General features: G+C 35.2%; 1 protein-coding gene across 1 annotated transcript in view; it reads right to left on the reverse strand.

The window, feature by feature from the left end:
* Nucleotides 1–19,390, reverse strand: part of LOC149300376 (maltase-glucoamylase-like) — an 81,102-nt gene that overhangs the window by 24,757 nt on the left and 36,955 nt on the right. Inside the window, exons 35-53 of the mRNA XM_089485322.1 lie at nucleotides 18,396–18,480; nucleotides 17,113–17,251; nucleotides 16,656–16,789; nucleotides 15,827–15,861; nucleotides 15,609–15,725; nucleotides 14,682–14,830; nucleotides 14,292–14,376; nucleotides 13,912–13,968; nucleotides 11,988–12,112; nucleotides 9,823–9,911; nucleotides 9,109–9,158; nucleotides 8,384–8,554; nucleotides 8,141–8,281; nucleotides 7,526–7,729; nucleotides 6,714–6,868; nucleotides 5,662–5,830; nucleotides 1,636–1,732; nucleotides 896–1,008; nucleotides 694–819 (exon numbers count right to left, since the gene is read on the reverse strand). Of these exons, the coding sequence (XP_089341448.1) occupies nucleotides 694–819; nucleotides 896–1,008; nucleotides 1,636–1,732; nucleotides 5,662–5,830; nucleotides 6,714–6,868; nucleotides 7,526–7,729; nucleotides 8,141–8,281; nucleotides 8,384–8,554; nucleotides 9,109–9,158; nucleotides 9,823–9,911; nucleotides 11,988–12,112; nucleotides 13,912–13,968; nucleotides 14,292–14,376; nucleotides 14,682–14,830; nucleotides 15,609–15,725; nucleotides 15,827–15,861; nucleotides 16,656–16,789; nucleotides 17,113–17,251; nucleotides 18,396–18,480 (2,241 nt within the window). The remainder of the gene's footprint in view (nucleotides 1–693; nucleotides 820–895; nucleotides 1,009–1,635; nucleotides 1,733–5,661; nucleotides 5,831–6,713; nucleotides 6,869–7,525; nucleotides 7,730–8,140; nucleotides 8,282–8,383; nucleotides 8,555–9,108; nucleotides 9,159–9,822; nucleotides 9,912–11,987; nucleotides 12,113–13,911; nucleotides 13,969–14,291; nucleotides 14,377–14,681; nucleotides 14,831–15,608; nucleotides 15,726–15,826; nucleotides 15,862–16,655; nucleotides 16,790–17,112; nucleotides 17,252–18,395; nucleotides 18,481–19,390) is intronic.

Raw genomic sequence — 19,390 nt, forward strand, 5'->3', positions numbered from 1 at the left:
AATACCTAACTTCTAAATTAAATAATCCCTAAATTGGTACACTGGGTGTGAGGAGCACCTTCTATAACATTTCTGTCTAGTCCACTAGTTTAGTTTCTACATATCCTTATATACAGTATTGTCAGGGGATTTTTGAACAAGGAAGCAGGCCGAGATCGGGTATAACAGAGCAGGACTTGTGACATCAGTACACAGGGATAAGGCAGGAAACAAAGTGAAGGCCAAGCAGAGGTGTGGTACAAAGTTCAGGATCCAATGGTGTAACAGGATAAGATAACTTGGCAGAGCAAGGAAAGGAAATGGAAACCGATGCAGGACTCAGGACAAGGCGATAACACCTAGAGACTAAATATTTCTCTTGCATAGGCATGGGCTACAAGGAGAGTGAGGGTACATAGGTGTAATAACAAGACCATGGAAAGGGACAATAAGACTATGCCCCCGGGGTACCCAGCATTTGTACTCTGACATGCAGGATTGGAGCAGCAGAGACCCCGGGGCAGGCTTGACAATTAATTTGTTTAATAAACTAATGGGTACAAACACCATATTTTATCTTGATATATTTAGTTTTTTGACTTGTACAACATTTAACTATTCGTGAAAATATCCATGAAAGTTTTGTAACTGAATTTACAAATAAAATTAACTAAACCAGGATTTAGCTGTCTTTGGTCCATATTCCAGACTTACATATGGAATGTTAGCTGCTACCATGTCATTATATAGCGCTTCGATTTCTTTATCATTCGCATATCCATAGCGGCATAACTGGAATCCGAGTGCCCAGTAGGCTGGCATGACAGGGCGACCGACAAGCTGAATTAAAAAAAACAATAATTAAAAAGTGGTCTCATTGACATTATAGACATAATGGTTATATAGCAAGTCTTACTTGTGTGTACTGTTGAACTACCATCTCTGGAGTGGGACCCATTACTACATAAAAGTCTAGAATTCCTCCAACTGTGCGATAAGTTAAAGCTGGTGTTGGCTGTAGTGTCACATCTAGAAAAGAAAATATTGTGCCCAGGCTAAAAACTTTTTCTTAATTTAAAATGAAATACGTAATTACTACAGAATTAGCATAGACTAAAAGCAATAAGGGATCTAGGAGCAGATTCAGTACATAAAACATCATTACAGGAGAGCATAGCATAGAGAGATATATCACAGCCTTGATGGGATACAACACTTTGTTTACAGCATAAATATCTGTATTTTGTAGAAAAAAAATTGTATTATTCCAATTATCTATAGGTAATCTAGAAAACAACCGATTATTTATCTCAATCTTAAAATCATTTTCTGACGCATATTTATTTAGGTCAAATTTAGTTTTCTCTCTCTCCATTTACACTTGCACAAATATAATGCATAACTGATTAAAACGTGAATTTAAATTTGAAAGTTGCTACATGGGAAATATCGGTGCAGCATTTTGAATGATAGCTAATCTAAGCCCACCATTATCATGTTGAAACTATAGAGATCAGGTCGGGCATTGAAGTTTTGTAGTTTTCTGGAAAATGGGTTTACTCTGAAAAAAATATGTTCTACTTATATAGTAAGGTACTTTGTTTATAGGAATGCATTGTCTATTTGTACCTACAAATTAGCAGATATTGAGCCTACCCATTGCATTGCTGTTAAGAAGAAAAACGCCATAAGCATTTCCATCGTTTTCAAGGCCCAAGTAAAAAGGATGCACACCGTATGAATTCAGTCTATACTGTAAAAACAGTGAAAATTATAGGTAAAAAATAAAATTCTAAGAAAAAATCACACATTTGACTGTCAAATCAAGTATAAATGTTGCCTACGACTGCTGACTTAACAAAAATGTTTTTCTTTTATTATATTATTCTTTTTACAGTAAAGCAAGATATATCGTATCTTATTCTAATACTACTATACTGGTATTTTTTCTGTTACATAAATTCTAATTGAGTTGTAAATCTTTACACCAATAAAAAAAGAGACTAGAGGGAGGACAAGAGGAGGGGTATTGCAATCCAGATGATGGTACATGAATATGATATCTACCACCTCTGTAATAAACATTGAGTTAAAAGATTTGGACACAACCACATAAATATAAATGTTTCAGTCACCATCTTGAAATACCGTACATCCCTGTAATATTTGAACCTATTGATCACATGTTCTTGACCAAATTCCCTACAAAATCCCTGACTTTGGGCAAGTGCGCCTAATTTTTTTGTTGACTCACTTTGTTAAATGATAAAAATAAACAATCCACATGTCTACTTTTTAAAGCATTCTTACTTTACAGCATTTTTTTCACACCAATCAATCAACGTTTTGGACCATGATCTGGTCCTTTATGATTGATCATCTTGTTAAAGGACCAGATCATTGTCCAAAAAGTACATATCTGCAATAAACAAATATACAGTATATATATTATCCTTATTAATGTCATGAAATAGCAATGTGCTTTGTTAGCAGTAGTGGATGGTGTAATACCCTCTTCTCATCTTTCTCACACTACATTGGTAGCCACAGTCACGTGTGCTATGCTGGTGATTGCCCTATGTCCCAAGTATGTTGGACATTGGCACATCCTGCATTAACATTTGAATAACTTAGACACCCAATAGTAACAGAGCGCCTTTCTTTATGCTCTTTATAGTGGCACTATAAATGGTCTATGCACAATCCCATTGGACTGCCCCCACTCGATATGCATATATGCCTAATAGACATAGATCCCCTTTAATGTACAAATTAGTACATAAGAATTGTAGTTTGTACTCAATTATATTAATTCACTCTATTTAAAAAGGATACGTAAGACCCATTATATATATAAGCATGCCTGCATGAATAATGTACCAAGAAAAATTGCTGGGAATTGCTAAGGCATTTTGTTTGAAATCCATTAGCACAAAGGAATATAGAAAGGGAAGAGCATGCATTAATGTGATTTACTATATGACTGGAAAGGATAAAATCTATCAGCAAGCAGTCATATTGATTTATAGATTTAAATAGGTGTTATGGTATTATCCTGATAGTATTTGATACATGATGACATGTGAGATTTGCTTATGCTATTTGAACATTGCAATTTGTCTCCCATTTTTCATTTTATTTTATAGTAAAATAAAAGATTTATAATTGGAGAAACATTTTTTTCTATTACCAATTCCATATTAAACATTGGCACATTACCATTTCCATTTTGTACTTCATTACTATGCATAAATGAGCATTCCAGGGGCCTATTTGGATGTTAAATGCATATTCAAGTACTTTTTGCGTATTTCAGTGCATTTAATAGGTGCAGGCATTGTTAGGTTATTCAAAGTAGAAAATGAGACTTCTATTTTATATAACGCCTCCCTCAGCTCCCTCTATGGAAATAAATCAGGCAGCATACCCGAGTATGCTTCTTGCACATGTTCCATAGAACTCCCACTTTTTGTTAATTGGAGCTGAGTTCAACACTCCTTCAATGTCTTCAATGGAATTGCTTCCTGGTTTCAGCGATGGTGGTTATTGGAGGACAGAAGTCTTTTTTTTTAAACTTCAATAACTAAATAGCATATGCTATGATAGTAAAATTTATTGGAGTCCATGTAAAATAGACTTGAACATGCATTAAAAATAAAATTTTGAGGACAAGACTGTTCCTTTAATACTGTTTTAGATATATACCATATTTGCTTGATTATAAGACGACCCTGATTATAAGACGACCCCCCAAAATCTGAATATTAACTTATGAAAAAAAGAAAAAGCCTGAATATAAGACGACCCTGTAGGAAAAAAGTTTTACCAGTAAATGTTAGTTCATGTAAACTATGTGAACAATTGTTTGTTAATAAAAGCTATGATTGAGAAAAATATTTTGTTTTTATTTCCTTTTTTTTTTCAACCTGCCCCCCCAGTTATGCACATCTGCCCCCAGGCTTGCCACTCTGCCCCAGAAATGCCTTATACCCCATATATGCCACTGTGCCCCATGATATGCCTTTTAACCCTCTAAATGCCACTGTGCCCCATGATACGCCCATTAATCCTCTATATGCCACTGTGCCCCATGATATGCCTTTTGACCCCCTATGTGCCACTCTTCCTCCAGAAATGCCTTATACCCCTATATGCCACTCTGGCATTTAGGGGGTTAAAAGGCATATTATGGGGCAGAGTGGCATATAGGGAGGTAAAAGGCATTTCAGGAGGCAGAGTGGCATTAAAGGGGTTAAAAGGCATTTCACAGAGCACTCTGCCTCCAGAAATGCCTTACACCCCACATTTAACACTCCCCCTCCCTCCTCCAAACTTACCGGTGCTTCTGAGTTGGGGGGGGCGCATAACACAGGAGGATCCAGGTCCCCTGCATCTGAGCCTGGATCCTCCTGTGTTAACCCCCCCCCCAACTTACCGGTGCTTCTGAGTCCCCGGTGCTTAGTCCGGGCAGCGTGTAGAGCTCTACGCGATTGTATTGTGTAGAGCTCTACACGCAGCCCGGACTAAGCACCAGGGACTCAGAAGCACCGGTAAGTTGGGGGGGGGGTTAACACAGGAGGATCCAGGTCCCCTGCATCGCTGCGGGGAATCTGGATCTTAGTCTCATAATCAGACCTATTTGAGGTCTGATTATAAGACGACCCTGATTATAAGACGACCCTGATTATAAGACGAGGGGTATTTTTCAGAGCATTTGCTCTGGAAAAAACCTCGTCTTATAATCGAGCAAATATGGTATATATATATTTTTTTTTTTACCAAAGTTCGATATTGGAATTATGAAATAATTATTTTTATTATCTGCAATGTTTTACTGTGAAAGGTAAGATATTAGTCCATGAGATAAAAAGCACACCTTATTTGGAGGAATGACAGATGCTATAGCTTTTTTTATAAACACTGACAAGAAATGTCACTACATGACATATTGTAGAAGCTCAGAAGAATAGTGAATAATGTCTTCTGATGTGATCTCCATTGTTGTCAGGAGGAATTTCTGCCTGGTTTCAAAGCATATTGGATATGGCCTATGACTTTTGGAATGAATCATCATTGAACTAAAGTGACTTTTTTCTTTTTCCACACATGACAAAAAATACTGCAGCAAGAATGATGGATATGCAGTGAGTTTTTATTTTGAGACTCCATGCCACCATTTAGTAAGAATTTAGCTGATCATTTTAAAAAAATGTCTTACTTTTCTGAAATGTGATCTGTTATTGCTTGTGTATAAAAATTATTATTATTATTTAATATTAATTTATGCAACATTCATCATGGGTTCCTTATGATATCACCCAATCATTTTGTTAAACACTAAACATTGCCAATATATAAATGAAACATCTACAACTAAATATAGGTACAAAGTGATAACAAGCCAAGATTAATGGTGAGGTTTATCTTGAAATGTATTATGCTTATTCCTAAAATCTCATCAACTGCATACAAATGTAGACACAGCATTGAGGTAGTTTTGTAACTTTTTGATTATATATAGTGGGAGGGATAGGGAAATGTACTAGTTGGAAGAAGAGGAAGAGACTTGGAATTGAGATGAAGGTCAACATAGATTTAGGGAATACTGGTTTGTCCCCTGGTTGAAGTTATTTAGCCCTCCCCCAAGTGTCCCGGGGTACATACTATTTAGTTTATACTTACTCCAGGAGGCTGATCTTTGGAAAACATTCCCCAGGTTAGCCAGTTTAAGTCATGTCGGAATGTTTTATGTTCAGTTTCTCCAAGACCATATATATAATGAGAAGGCAAAATGGTTGATATCTGAATAAACATGTCAGAGAAAGTAAACCCAGGAACCTGAGAATTCCAGCTGGAAAAGGAAAAAGTGATATTATAAATATATATGCATGTTAAGTAAGACTATTAGGTTATGTATAAGAAATTACCACTTGAAAAGTAGCCTTATCATCATTACAGCACTGCTGAATATGATGCCTCACAACAATGACAGGCGTTATTCGTAGAAACAATTTATTATTGATTCAAAACTAAAAACATTGTTTAGATATGATAGAAGAGGAGCATAAACCATTAAAATATTGTTTTCTCTGAACCACATATCTTATACAATTCTTGATATGTTTATATATATATATATATATATATATATATATATATATATATGATGCTCTAGTAGCCCAGTGGAAAAATATGGACCATGTAAATCCTTGTCTACACATAACTGACTTCAAAACCATTCTGCCTTTTATATTCTGCCTTTTATTGAAACATGTAAGATTACAAGGGTAACACAGGAATGGCTTTGACAGTGTGGCTGCTCAAATACTAATTGTACTAATGTATATGTAAAAGACATTGTCTTACTCTCAACCTTACTCCTTACTGATCAGCTAGTAGTTATACATAAAACGCATTAAAATGTATTCTCCCAGGATCATAATACTGTTTGGTTGACAAGCCATAGGATTATTTGATGGCAGGTTAAAAAAATATACATCAGAAGAAGAAGTTTAAACTATGTGTTTTCTGTCTAGGAGTAAAATTTTCCTGTTCTCACATAAATAGAGTTTTAGGGAAAGAAAACACTGCTTTAAACAACAAAATGATTTAACCAACTTACAAAGAGCTGTAGGAACTTTTAAATGGGTCATATGTTGCCAACCCTGGGCTATTCCAATATTAAATTATTACTGTAAATGTTTTTCCTTTATGCACAATTTATCATTACTTACATAATGGTCCCAGTGCTTCGCCTTTTAATTTGAATGCCAAATGGATTATTTACAACTTCAACATCGTACATCCTTTGCTGTTCTGTACTTGTTGGACTGTTTGGAGTTCTTATTGGTACAGGAACTTCATATCTTTTGTTGTTAGGATCATCAATCTATTTATAAATAAATAAATATAAAGTTTGGTTAATTTTCACACATTTAATATTCACTTTATTTCATTACAATATGCTTGGTATATTAAGGCTTATGGCTCTTAAACAAAGCGACTAGTCAATATTGTTCATAATAACAAGAGGAAGAATGTTTTACACAAGCCTTCTAGGTAATCAGGCCCCTTCTTTAGGCATTTAGCCAAGTTATAATTTGAACACCAGTTCTATGACTGGGTTACAAAACAGATGTGTAATGAACCTTGCAAATTTAGGTTAATTAAACTGCAATGCGACGGGATAGTCAAAAGGGGTAGAACTTTATCTACTAACAACAGAGGGGTCTCATTGGGAATGAAGTTCATCAATAGTGGAATGTCTAACTTTTGACCCCCAACGTAATGAGTCTGTTTATATTATAAGTGTTATTTCTAATTAACTCATACAAATATACAAAGTAAATGACTAGCAAACACAATTGCATTAAATGGAAGTTATGGCCATGGATTAGGAACATGCCTTGGAACATTTAACATACGTCGTTCTCAGGTCTGGCTACTTAGTCTTCCATGGTTTTAAACATTTGCTCTTATGTCTGTCTCATCATAAAAATCTATATTGTATGAAGAAAATTAAAAGTTATAATAAAGGAAGACTTACCTTAAACTGGAGCATGTTATTTTCATGGTAGATAACATTAAGATGAAGTGTTTGTATAGGAGGAGAGGTATCACCATAGCGTGAAAAGGATTGTGCATTTTCTAAATCTGCCGTTATACCCGTGGCAGTGTTTCTTATGTTGCTTACAGTGTACCCATAGCTCCTGGGATAGAAACATGATGGCACACCAGGTATAGCAGGGACCTGTAATAGTCAAAAGAATAAAAAGCTATGAATGGATACTCCAGAAACATTATAGCTTACTGCATACAATAATCGACATTATATATTTATATATATATATATATATATATATATATATATATATATATATATATTTATATATATATATATATATATATTTATATATATATATACAAGCTATGTATTTTGAGTTTATTTTTAATTTCCAAGCAATAATTTTTTTCTCCATATTATTTTTTTTATCTTTTTACACAATATTTCCCTTGGGTTAAAAGATGTAAAGTATTATTGAATATCTAATACAGATATATGTGTGAGTGGCGGTGCACACATGCAGTATTTCTGTATTTTAATTTTTTTATTTGACTAAAGTGATTGCAATAAAGTTAAAAAAGCACATGGTCTACATACATTCCAGGTGCATCCACGTTGTTCACATCCTGCTCTATTTGCGTTTTCTTCAGGGTAACAGTTAAATCTTTCCAGATATTGATTCCATTCCAAAGTGTATGTTCCACCCAGCAATAACTGAATACCCTTTATACTTGCAATCTACAAAATAGACAGTATAGATTATATTTTTCTTTTTTTAAAGAATGCACTGAAAAATATCATAGTTCCAAACATTGTTGAATTTTATATGGCCATATTTACCTGCTTGTCCACATCATATGAAATTTGAGGATTTGAAGACTGCACTAAACCATCTTTTTTAATCACAAGGTCACTGATAGGCTTTGACAGCCCATGAATCTGAATTTCTTCAAATTTCACATTGTTTGGGTCAATATATTTAGCATGGGTTACTTCTAAGTTCAAAGAATTCTGGAAAGAAAGGTATTTATTTTACTGGTTATTTGCACCAATCATTTCATTTCTATGAACCAAGAAAATATGCTTATGCTAATACATTCCTAGTAGATTGGAAAAGTGTACTTGTATCATATTTTGTCATAATAGATTTTAATTGTCTGTCTTGAGGCTATCCTTTATGTTTCCAAACATAGTATTGCTATCCATATCTTGATACTGTAGAGGTACAGGATAGGTTTGCATATTCTTCTTTTTAAATACATAATACGAGTCCTGCATTAGGAAGACTATTTTGTTATGTGCAATACTAAAAATTACCAATGTATAACTTTAAATTATAATTATATATTTTTTTTAAATATAATTATCTACTTACATAAAAGTAAGTACATCATTCTTGAACAAGGGTAACATTTAGTCTTAAAATACATTAGGAATATATCTATACCTCTCTAATATTCTCTAATTTGGCAAAGTGCCAATGCCCCATACCTCTCTATATAAATAAACTTCTGTATATTTTTATAAATTACTTTTGTGATTTAAAATTGATTAAGCATACTTACTGGGCCAGCAGAAAATTCATAAGTAATGTAAACACCGGTTTCGATTCCATCTGAAAATGATAGTAACATGATAGCACTATAATAATAATAACACCGGAATGGTATCCAATTTATCACTTACAGGTATTTCATAATTATTGATTCACTTAATTCCATAGTTAAATTAACCATCTAAAATATGTAACAGTAACAGCTTCATCTTTACACGCATGAATTCTTATTTGTTTTGCTTTGCACTGTAATTATCTATAATTATCTGCGTTTACATAATATGGAATTTACTCAGCATGTAAGTATAACATGCCAGTTCTCCATCCCAAGCTGGACACCACTGTCATGAATAATATTAGTGCACCATATATACACTTTTCTCTCGTATACCTTATCCTCTTAAAAAAAATTAGTCAATGTTGTATAAAAATATGCCTGCATACACTTGAAAAAATACAGATGCTGCATTCCAAAATCCAAAAATATTTTTTTTAAGAAACCTCTTTGTGCATGTTGTATATAACACACAAAAAAGGCAGAAAAAAGTAATGGTTCTAAAACACCAAGCAAGGCAGCCTTCTTTTGTGGCCAGTTTTGTCAAATCCATTTGTGCTACATTCAAATAAAGGAACATCATTAATTGAAATATTTTTCAGCAGCTCATTGTTGTTCTGGAATGTACAGTATATTGTTCTTTTAATGCAAATATCCAAAGACACTTACCAATGCTTACACCATCATCCCAGAAAAAATGGCCATGGGCTGATTGATTTTCATCCAAAGCTACAAGGAGCTTAATTGGATTCTTGCGGCTACAAGAACAGAAAATATTTAATATTTGGACGGTGATGTGTGCAGGGGAGGGTTGGCAAAATAGTAAATGGAGCAATTGCCCAGTGGACTGGTTTGATTTAAACATTTTGAGTCAATGGCAAAAGCCTTCTCAGTATGTTTTACTTGCAGTTCCATATACACTCACTGGCCACTTTATTAGGTACACCTGTTCAATTGCTTGTTAACACAAATAGCTAATCAGCCAATCACATGGCAGCAACTCAATGCATTTAGGCATGTAGACGTGGTCAAGACAACTTGCTGAGGTTCAAACCAAGCATCAGAATGGGGAAGTGACTTTGAACGTGGCATGGTCGTTGGTGCCAGACGGGCTGGTCTGAGTATTTCAGAAACCGATGATCTACTGGGATTTTCACGCAAAATCGTCTCTAGGGTTTTCAGAGAATGGTCCAAAAAAAAGAAAATATCCAATGAGCGGCAGTTGTGTGGTGGACGAAAAATGTCAGAGGAGAATGAGCTGGCTGGTTCGAGATGAGAGAAAGGCAACAGTAACTCAAATAACCACTCGTTACAACCAAGGTATCCAGAATACCATCTCTGAATGCACAACATGTCGAACCTTACATCAGCAGAAGACCACACCAGGTGCCACTCCTGTCAGCTAAGAACAGGAAACTGAGGATACAATTTGTGCAGGCTCACCAGAATTGGACAATGGAAGACTGGAAGAACATTGAGTGATCTGATGAGTCTCGATTCCAGCTGCGACATTCCGATGGCAGGGTCAGACTTTGGAATAAGCAACATTAAAGCATGGATCCATCCTGCCTTGTATCAACAGTTCAGGCTGGTGGTGGTGACGTAATGGTGTGGGGACATTTTCTTGGCACACTTTGGGCCCCTTAGTACCAATTTAATGTTTCCAGCACCTTGTAGAAATTATGCCACGAAGAATAAAGGCAGTTCTGAAGGCATAAGGGGGTCCATCCCAGTACTACCAATGTGTACCTAATAAAGTGGCCAGTGAATGTACATAGCCATCTAGAATAACAGGTGATTTTGGTAGCATTTACAAACCGACTTCTTTGGATGCTACTTTTATACAGTACATTTTAGGAAAATATATATTGCAGATTGTGTCCATAGAACATTATTGTTCTTGTCATTTGTAGCCAAATGTTTTGGGACACTTTATTATTGGGTCTCGAGCTTGGGTTTGCCCCATGGGCAGAATGGTTCCATCACTTCCCACCCTGTGTGTGCAACTGACCATTATAAAATGGTATGGACTTCATCAAAAATGAGAACCCCATACAGGGTAAACTGGTTAGCTGATGTAGAATCAGCCCTGACCCTAGAGTTTCAAGTGCCATAGGCAAACTATGTTGTTGGTGTTTACATTCATCTTGGCACCAAAGCATTAGCCCAGGCTGTCTATAAGGAGGGGGTGGGCCTACAAGCTGAAAAAGTGATACTTTCAAACGGACAATGTGTGTATTGGTATAATACTACATTAAGAAGCGGAATTTCCTTATGTATTATCTATATTTGTTTGGGAAATACCATTGTATGTGTTTCTTTTTTGTTTTTCAAGTTTAGTAATGAAAAAAATACCATTATATAAAACTGTATTATGACGTAGAGCAGCGGGATGCCCATCTTTGTATATTAGTGTATTGTCCTATTGTCCACTATATTTTATATTGAACAATTCAATCTGTATACATAAAAATATACTTTATATATTTTATTTCAAATTGCATCCTATGGTGACTCTAACTGCAAATAGCATGATTTCTTTGTTTGCAAGAACACTCAGTACTGTTCAGCAATAGGTTTATTATATAGAAAATATGATTGTAGCCTTTTCTCTGCATACTCTCCTGTCTTTAGCTTTCAAACTACACACATGTTATGTTGTTGTTATGGTTATTATTATTATTATAACAAAAATACATTTATATATTTTGTATATTTTTCGCTTAGAGGGGACTACAATAGTCTATGTGATCAGAGTTGCATGGAATGTAAATCAAACAGCATATAAATAGAAGGGTTTTAAAACATATTTTTCATTTAAGATAAGTATTCACCTGTGATGTGTATTTATGCCAGGTTCTTGCATTGGTAAAATATAGCCACCACGAACATGAAGGTTTATATGTTCAAGAGGTGCAGGCAGCTCAACCCATTTTCCAGTCTCGTTAACTTTAACACCCTAAAGATAAAATAATTTCATTGACCACATTTAATTACTACCACATCACTTCATTTCTTCTTTGACAGCTGCCAAATTACTATGTACATAATTGATAAGCTACCAAAAAACTGTATTTGGCTAAATGGTTTTGATACTTGCTATACAACAGAAAACAGTTAGAATAAAATAGGGAAACAAGAAAATATCTATTCCAAAAATTGTACATATAAGGATGGAAAAAATACATTATTATAAATATTACTATTATTAGTATTATTAGTATTATCTCAACAAAAATCTGCCTGTAGTGCTATATGCATATTATAAAACATACAATAAAATATATCTAATTTATATTATTTAACTTATGTGTCAATTTTTATGACTTATAGCTATATACCGTATTTGCTCGATTATAAGACGAGGTTTTTTTCAGAGCAAATGCTCTGAAAAATACCCCTCGTCTTCTAATCGGGGTCGTCTTCTAATCAGACCTCAAATAGAGGTCTGATTATGAGACTAAGATCCAGATCCCCCACACCGCTGCAGGGGACCAGAAGGAGGTGTGGCTAGCAGCGGGGCTTGTCTGCGTCCGTCGCGGATACCTTCCCCGACTGTCAGAGATCAGAGTTCCCCGCACTGCTCCTATCTCTGACAGACGGGGAAGGTATCCGCGACGGACGCAGACAAACCCCCGCTGCCAACTCCACCTCCTTCCGGCTGCAGCGGAAGGAGACGTCAACCCGCTGCCCTGGCAATACAGCAGGAAATTGGAAGCACCGGTAAGTGTGTGTGTGTGTGTTAAATGGGGGCACAGGGCATTTCTGGAAGGCATTTCAGGAGGCAGAGTGGCATTAAAGGGGCATTTAATAGAGCACTCTGCCTCCTGAAATGCCTTATACCTCCCTATATGCCACTCTGCCCCATAATATGCCTTTTAACCCCCTATATGCCACTCTGGCATTTAGGGGGTTAAAAGGCATATTATGGGGCAGAGTGGCATATAGGGAGGTATAAGGCATTTCTGGAGGCAGAGTGCTCTATACAATGCCTTTTAACTCCCTTAATGCCACTCTGTCTCCTGGAATGCCTTATACCTCCCTATATGCCACTCTGCCCCATAATATGCATTTTAACCCCCTAAATGCCAGAATGGGATATAGGGGTATAAGGCATTTCTGGAGGCAGAGTGGCACATAGGGGGTCAAAAGGCATACCATGGGGCACAGTGGCATATAGAGGGTTAAAAGGCATATCATGGGCCACAGTGCCATATTGGTGTAGCAAGCCTGGGGGCAGATGTGCGTAACTGGGGGACAGGTTGGAAAATACAAGGAAATAAAAACAAAAAAAATATTTTTCTCAATCATAGCTTTTATTTAAAAAAAATTGTTTACATGAATTAACATTTACTGGTAAAACTTTTTTCCTTTAGGGTCGTCTTATAGTCAGGCTTTTTCTTTTTTTCCTAAGTTAATATTCAGATTTTGGGGGGTCGTCTTATAATCAGGGTCGTCTTATAATCGAGCAAATACGGTATATATTTTTTTATTATTATTATTTTTTTATTTATTATACTTATGCGTGGTGTTATCACCATGGCCAGGGGTGGGCTTGCATGGGGAAGGAGGGGCATTTGGTCCCAGTCCTGTCAGGATTCTCCAACTAGGGCTGATCCACTGTCTAACTGTCTTAATGACAAGGTTGTGTCAAAGAGGGGAAATCTTAGTGCCTAAATGCAAGCTACCCTGTACTCACATGCAGTTGTGCTACTTAAACCACTGGTAGCATAGAAAAGCCATTGACAGCGTACTCACCGTGTGAAAATCATACCAAATGGTATTTGGAAAATATGTCCGTACAGTTCTTGCATTCTATGATTAATGAGAAACATGCATTAAAGCATTATATGCCATGCTTTTACATTTATATCACATAGAAGAAAATTGTGTTAAGGAAAGAGAAAAAATTATGGTACAAATTGGTGCAAAATGTATAGCGTTTTGAATAATAAACAAATATCTATCTCCATATCCATTGCCAATCAATTCATAATTAATTTTGACTTTCTTTGTAAAAGCTGGCCCTATCTCTTTTGTAGGAAAAAAAATACACATTCTTGGATTGGCTAAATTACTTACATCTATGGTATATAAAATGAATATATTGATTAATACAGAAGTATAAAAATACTCACCTCTTCAAGCACAGGGGTTATCATGAATGCTGATCCCCACAGAAACTGCTTGTAAATATCCCATGTTTCCTTATCCTCAATGAATCTTAAAATAAGTAATGCAATTAATTTAGTTATTGCAGCATGGTTCTCATTTACCTGCTAATTGTATGAAGTAGATTTTCCCACACATTTTACAATTATATATATATATATATATATATATATATATAAAACATTTAATTTGTGAAAACTGATTATTGAAATGTTTCAATGAGTTGTAATCTAATGTGTGGAATGTCAACAAAATGTTGGAATATGGATAGGAATGGTACTGTTCACAATAAATGACATGCTAAACATTTGCAAATGCATGTTATAATAAATGATGGTAGGAAGATAATTACTTACTCATGTAATAAAGGTCGAATAACAGTGGAACCTTTGGTGTGTGCTTCAAACAATAAGGTGTACAGGTATGGTAAGAGAGAATATCTAATATTCAGGACATCCCTTGACAGCTTTTTAAATTCGTCATCAAAGCTTACAGGATCTTGTCTCTAAAACAAAAGAGAGAGGCTACATTTAATAATTTCTCTACGTCAGCATTTTTAACCATTAGTTATTTTATGATGTATGACAGAATTTGAATTATTCATTTTCAACATGTCTGAGAAAAGCAACCATGTGCCAGAAGAATCCTATAGCTTTAGACAGAACAAACCCCATGATGGCACATGAGAAAAGCTGTGCTTTAGAGATATATTCTTGCCATACCTGATAATGACTTTTTGTTTGGGGAATGTAAACCTTAAAGATGACCCCTTGAAGACGTCAGCATTTCCCCTCTTAAGAGGAGGGCCAAAAAGTGTTCCTTTTGTGGTCTTACAGAAGAACAGGAACCTTCTACTTTCTTCAGTGACATAGTAAAGCATGACACCTTGGACTTTTAACTTAAATCTCATCCGATCATGAGGCTGTCATGAAACACTGTCCTTATTCCAGCACCAGAACAAGCTTATTCTACTGTGGCATCACTTTTTAAATAGGAATGTCTGTACTGAAAATTGTACGATATGGATGGAATGTACAAAATAAAATGCCCATCCCTGTTTGATAAATATTTATTTTATTCATCTATAAATTTACTTACATACTTGCTTTTTGGGTTTGAAGTAATTTATCCCAAATTGACTTATGATATTAGGGAACTAATTAGACATCATATTTTAACATACAGTAATCTAATATTACTATGGAAAAATGAAAAAATAATGATGTTATTAATGTTAATTATGAGCTTAAGAAATTCTAACAAGGTAGATAAGTAAAACATACCATGTGTCCTTTGCCATTGTGATTTCTTGAATATGGGTAAAATGCTCCTAATTCCATCCACCTTGCACACAGTTCATATGTTGTGTCTTGGAAAAATCCACAAATGTCTGCTCCAGTCTAAATAAATAAATACATTTAAAAACATATAAACAAAATAAAAGACATACATTTAAACTTTTATATCTTATAAGTATAATAAATATTAAGCTGATGCTTACATATGATATTCCAAAAAGACTGAAATCCATCATGCCTGGAAAATAATAACATAAAAATGAATATATGGAATTTATCATTAAACAATGCATTGATGTAGCTTTATAGTAACAACTGCACATACTGTTCTGCATTTCTGTATATAATAAGTGTTTGAGTATAAGGGAGGAGTTAAAAGTTAACATAGCGTATCCCCGACTACTGGTTTGAATCAAAGTGGGACACGGAAATGTGATTAGAGCTAGGGCTAGAAGCGGAACTTTGTGTTTACATTAAGTTTGAAGCAGACTCGAGGCATGTAAATTGATATCCTGGCAGGCCCTTTAATAAGTCATGGTTTGTCCATGATGAGCTGTGACTGAAATCTCATTTCTAAAGCTCAGCGGACCATCAGCGGGCCAATCTTCTGATTTCCCCGACTGGCCCATGATTATCACTTCCCACAAAAGCATGACGGTGGGGGTATCACAGGGGTACAGTGTCTGAAAATCAGGTCTGGTTTGCACAAAACAGGACATTTGTCTTTCTTTGTAACCATCCTCTAAAGATTATCACTTTTTTTTAGCAGGTATAGTTAGAAACATGACTATGGACAGGGCTTTACTGATACTTTTTATTGTGCCTATTAAAAATACACTCCCTGCTGTTTCCATGGACATAAGTAAACTAAGCTTAAACTTGTGGATTGGTTATGATATCCACTCCACTTACTTACACAATTGTTATACACAATATTGCATGTTCATAACAATTTATTTGCATTATTTAGTTGTCATACACAATTCTTAAGTCACATGACACTGTGTTAAAAAAATCACAATCACTGCTCACCTATGATAGATTTGTCAATTTGGTTCCAGGCAGCAGTGTTATCACCAAGCCAATGTCCCACCCACTGTCCAGATGTTGGATATGTAGAACGACTGACAACAATACCACGCTCTCCAGTTAAAGCATGTAAGGCACTAGGAGAAGTTTTAGAAAAAAATCAGACCAATGCAATTTCAATTTTCTATATAATATATGATTCTAATTGCATTAAAATTAGGTAGTGCTAATTGGTGTTTGTTAAGTATGGGTACAGTCGAGTTACTGGGAAAAGATGTATTTCGCCAAGTGGGGTCAACCTGCAACACCTCCTGAAGCAAGTCATGCTTGTGAAGTACATGTTGGTGCAAGAACAAAGATTCTTTCTGAGAGAGGATCAATAAGAGATCAGTATTTTTTTCACCCAGCTCTAATAGTTACTAAGGGAAAAAGAGGTGCAGAAAAAAAAGAAATTACTTACTCATATGTTGGTTTGGAATGTGACCATCCGTATAGACTGTGGACATCATAATGCCTTACAGGAGTTCCATCTGGCAAGTACTGATGGCTGTCCATGCATAGAGTTTTATGTTTCAATCCCATATCTCTTGATTCCAAATCTAAAAACACAAACAAAATATAAACAAAATGAAGTTTACCATGTACAGTATGTTAAAATAATATAACTATGTGTTTAATGCAGAATGGTTCTGAATTATATATTGCATTGTATTATGTGACAAAACAAGGTAAAGTAACTATTTATTGACATCAACAATCTCTTAGTGTTGTCCATATTTATTTGTATGTTCCTCATCTATCTTTTTGTGGGAGTAAGTGATTAGAAGACAATGGAAGGTCATTTGATATTCACATATGCTTAAACATTTATGAGTATACTTAATTTCGATGAATTATAATAAACATGTCATCGCATTTTATTTCCTACTGACAAGTTTGCAGATGGTAATAAATGAAATGTTATGGTCATTTCAGGCAAGTGGTAGAGTAGTTCCAGTCAATGTAATACGTTAGCTTTTAACAGTGTTAAAAGTGATGTGGAACTGAACATCGTAGACCTTGTATCTGAATTCAAAGAGCATATTTATTAATCATTTCAGAGTAGCTATTGTCTAACCATCTTAACAGTCCTGAGTGACAAGTAAAGCATTCTTCCCTGTTACCTAGAGGAGGGCTGGCAAGGTGAGCAGGAAAGGCATCACCTACTGGACTTCACTGATTTTCAGCCAGAAACATTTTTTATGTGTTTTTGCTTTTCCTGATATAACTACCTGAGTGTCCACTGTTCATGTTGACAGCATTTACTAATTATATCCTTTTTGTGACCCTTTTTCTTTCAGGACTGGATTTTGTTCCTTGTGTATGTTGCTGGACAAATGTGCTTTGGACCCATGTATAACTGCTTGTCCTTTGAGCTGAAAGATGCCAACCACCCTTATATGTTAACAGTTATCGCTGTTTTCGGTGCAGTCTGCAGGAACTGGTGTTTTAACATTTCAGGGATTACCCCATAACTTTTACAACGGTAGACACTTACCCCTTAATAGTTGATTCACTTACCCAGAGGGTTTTCAAATATGAATACAACAGCTATGTCTATTTATGATGCTAGCCAATTTAATCAATTTAAATGGCATGCTGGACAGGATTTTTTAATGTTTAAAAATCACCACCACAAAATCCACACTGCAAGGAATACATTGTAAATGTGTTAGCTAATGTACAGAACATTAATGCTCTTACTTGGCATATATGGTGGTTTGTTCAGTGTTTCATTTTTGCAGCCATAGACTGATCCATGTACAAAGCTGGCTGGTTCATTCATGTCCTATAGTGTCAGTGAAGTAAAATGTTATATAGTTAAACATTGTTGGTAACAGGTTTTGTAAAAGATTCTAACACATTTAACATCTCTTCTAACCACAATAATATAAAGGACCATATGTAATTATTGGTATAGGCAATAGTCAAAGATATGTAATCATTGTTCATAAATAAATGATCTTTAAGATATATTAATAGGCTTCAATAATAGGGAAAAGAGTTTCCCTGACCTTAAGTATGGAATGAAGGATTTGCTGAACAGGCATTCTATAGATAGGATAGTAACTTGCTAATGCATGGTATAATTGTAACTGTAAAAGGTCATTACAGTATGCTTACAGTGACCACCTAAAATAGGGTTTAGACGTGTAAAGATCTTAGTAAGCATGTTTGAACACCCAATCAGGTGAAGACCAATAGACTGACATCATTATCCAAACCGCATATAAGCTAGGCATTGGGGAGGCATGGGAGGAGAGGTTGAGGGAAGATGTACTTGCCATCCACATACTCTTCACGTCCCAAACACTCCCTCCCTCCCTCCATCCTCAGGAATGCATAGGACAGATGCCATGAACTAAATTCCTCTCCAAGGTTTTGTAAGACTTATTTTGCATTATTTTTGTTATCTACTTTTTATATTCTTCTTCCATTTTTGTTTGTATTAAATGTTTTACCTTTGTTTGCATCTAAGTGCCTATTTTTGACACATATACACATATATATGTGTTTTCCAATTATATGAAGTTTGTGTTGGCCCTATTTTCATTACAGGTTTCAACAAGGTCAAAGAAAACTTTAGTCCAGTGTGCAGTAACTAAATAATTAACATAGGATATCAATTCACGGCTTGCCTATGCGTTTTATTTCCTTTTTCTCTTTAATATTTCATACAACGGTGGTACTCCCTAACT

This window comes from Sceloporus occidentalis, unplaced genomic scaffold, assembly GCF_023333645.1.
Source record: "Sceloporus occidentalis isolate IW3139 unplaced genomic scaffold, rSceOcc1.0.p SCAF_25, whole genome shotgun sequence".
Classification (NCBI taxonomy): Eukaryota; Metazoa; Chordata; class Lepidosauria; order Squamata; family Phrynosomatidae; genus Sceloporus; species Sceloporus occidentalis.